Consider the following 2,444-nt stretch of genomic DNA (forward strand, 5'->3'; position numbering starts at 1 on the left):
AGATTCTTCTAGCGGCATGCACTGTAGTTCTTCTCATCTTCTCATTCTTGGTTCTAGCTTCTAGGCTCCAATTCTGTGTGTATTCACTGTAACAAAGATTCAGCTCACTTTAAAAAAAAAGTTCATTTCTGTTTGAAAAGATGCAGTACAGTTAGAAACTCTTCAATCAAAGGCTTATCTGCTTCTCCATGCAGGTCCGGAGAGCAAGGTGCAGAACAAGAAAGTAAGAGATCTCCACACCACAATGCCAATGGAGCAAGTCTACGGGCACTGCGACAAAGACACCCTGAAGATGGCCATGCTGAAGCATGAGGAGACATTCAGGCAGCAGGTAAGCTAGAGACCAAAGCTCAAAATGCTTCGAATTTTGCCTAAACGAGCAATGCACTGACCAGCAGCCAGCAATCCCATGATCTCTGACTTTATTAATCGCAGGTTCACGACCTCCATCGCCTTTACAGAATCCAGAAGCTTCTGATGCGAAACCTCAAGAGGGAGATCAAGAGCCAGCAGAGCAACTTGTCCGCCTCCCCCAACGGCTCCGGCGGCGCCGAGAACAACTGCGGCCACAGAGCGGCCTTGCTCGACGTGTGCTCCTACGAGCAGCAGTGGCCAGGCGCCGCCGCCACCACACGCCGCGGCAGCCACGCGGCTGCGACGCCACGCGCCGCGCAGCGTGCCGTGGAGGTCGAGTATGCCGCGCAGCTGAGCCCGGAGGCGACCGACGACGAGGAGGCGGAGTTGGAGCTCACGCTCGCCGTGGGCAACGGCGCCGCCAAGAAGCGGTACAGCAACGAGCACTGCTCCCCCGGGCAGAGCTTCTCGTCGTCGTCGACAGAGTCTGACACGCTCGTCGGCAGCCGGGAGTGGCAGCACCAGCAGCTGGTCTGCAGCGGCGCCGGCCTGCCGTACCACAAACGGAGGCCGGCAGGGTTCGACGTGGTGCAGGTGGCGGAGGACGGCGCGGTGCAGCAGCCTTCGCCCCTGCTGTTCCACTGGCTCAGCCTCCGGATGGCATGAAGGGAAAACGACCGGCCGGCGCATGCACGTACCGTCTACGTCTGTCTCGTTGCTAGTGGCAGACAGTTTGACTTCCTGTTTGCTGAGTTGTACTAGGAGTACGTACTATGTTTATTTGCTTCCAGCTTAGTCAAATGGATCAAGCTAATCCACAAATAATTAACTTCTTGTTGAGGAGAATGTAAGTCACTTTGTAGAAGCAGAGAGGAGAATGTACGTAGGAGCTTTTTCAGGTGAAGCTAAGCATGATTAGCACTCGGTGCAGCTTTGGTTTTCTTATCAGCTTTTGTAAACACTAGATGACCTGTTGCGCTATCGCGCAAATGGCGGGATTTAATCAAAATTTGAACCATAAATTTTGGCTTATTTTGATACCGGAGCCTCAGAGGGTAGGAGTGGGGCGAGTTATAACATCATCCGTTGGAGTGAGTTCGAGAAAATGTCCTCGATGATCCCTCCACCTTCCTTTGGCTACTCCCTTTGCTCCCATGCCACGGCTCCTTCTGCTCGTCATATGTTCCGTTACGCTATCGCGTAAATGGCAAAATTTAATCAAAATTTGAACCAGATGTTTGGCTTATTTTGATACCAGAGGTTCGGAGTGGAGCTGCCGTCATCGTAGCGGTAAAGGGAGGGCATTCAGGTTGGGTGGCCATCAAAGGGAGCTATAGCAATATCCGATGGCGAGAAAATGTCCTTGCCGGTACATCCACCTTCCTTTGGATGCCCCCTTTGATCCCATGCGACCGCTCCTTCTGCCCCTCACACGTCCTCCTTTTCCTCTTCTGGCTCCTTAGACTCACTTGGCATCTGACGCTGCAGCCATCCTCAGTTGAATTTATGTTAATTGTACAACATTTAAGACCTCTATAAATCGATGGTAGAATTATCTCTGCATGGTATCTTAATCTATGGAATTGTAAGAATACAACAAAGGTATTGAAGCTGAAAGGTAAGTAAGATATAGCAAATCGGTTAGTGGGTAAATCGAGTACATATGACCTACTCTAGATAATAAATTGAACCTCATTTTTATTTTTGTTGTCTTGTTCAACTTCCAAGAACCATAATAATTGCTCTGTGAATACCACTACCACCAACAACAAGTGGTCTTCGGCAGTTTTTGAGACTGGTGCTTTCATTCTCACAAAGATCTCGAGATTCATCGATAATTCAGACAAAACACAGCTGCACCGCCGATAATGCACGACATATCAAAACAGATTAACAAATGTGTAATGCTCAGGGTAGTAATAATAATGTAGAAAAAGCACCACCAAAAAGAAAGAAAAAAGTACAAAAAGGAAAACCTCCCCGAGCAAGATATGAAATGCAGAAATAAGCCTCTCACTAAGTTAAACAACAGATATAGCACTGCAGTTTCAACCTGGCTACATGCTACTATAAAAATAATCTAGGGAACA

General features: G+C 48.8%; 1 protein-coding gene across 1 annotated transcript; it reads left to right on the plus strand.

Moving 5' to 3' along the window:
* The first annotated feature begins 244 nt into the window (after positions 1-244).
* Positions 245-1,020, plus strand: LOC124700623. Its single transcript, XM_047232715.1, has 2 exons — positions 245-331; positions 436-1,020. The coding sequence occupies exons 1-2, from the start codon at positions 245-247 to the stop codon at positions 1,018-1,020; spliced, it is 672 nt and encodes a 223-aa protein (XP_047088671.1).
* Positions 1,021-2,444: the final 1,424 nt, after the last annotated feature.

This window comes from Lolium rigidum, chromosome 3 (genome assembly GCF_022539505.1).
Source record: "Lolium rigidum isolate FL_2022 chromosome 3, APGP_CSIRO_Lrig_0.1, whole genome shotgun sequence".
Lineage (NCBI taxonomy): Eukaryota > Viridiplantae > Streptophyta > Magnoliopsida > Poales > Poaceae > Lolium > Lolium rigidum.

Coding starts and splice junctions, on each gene's coding strand:
- LOC124700623 (XM_047232715.1), top strand. CDS start 245: ATGCCAATGGAGCAAGTCTACGGGCACTGCGACAAAGACACCCTGAAG. Junction 332..435: donor AGGAGACATTCAGGCAGCAG/GTAAGCTAGAGA, acceptor TATTAATCGCAG/GTTCACGACCTCCATCGCCT.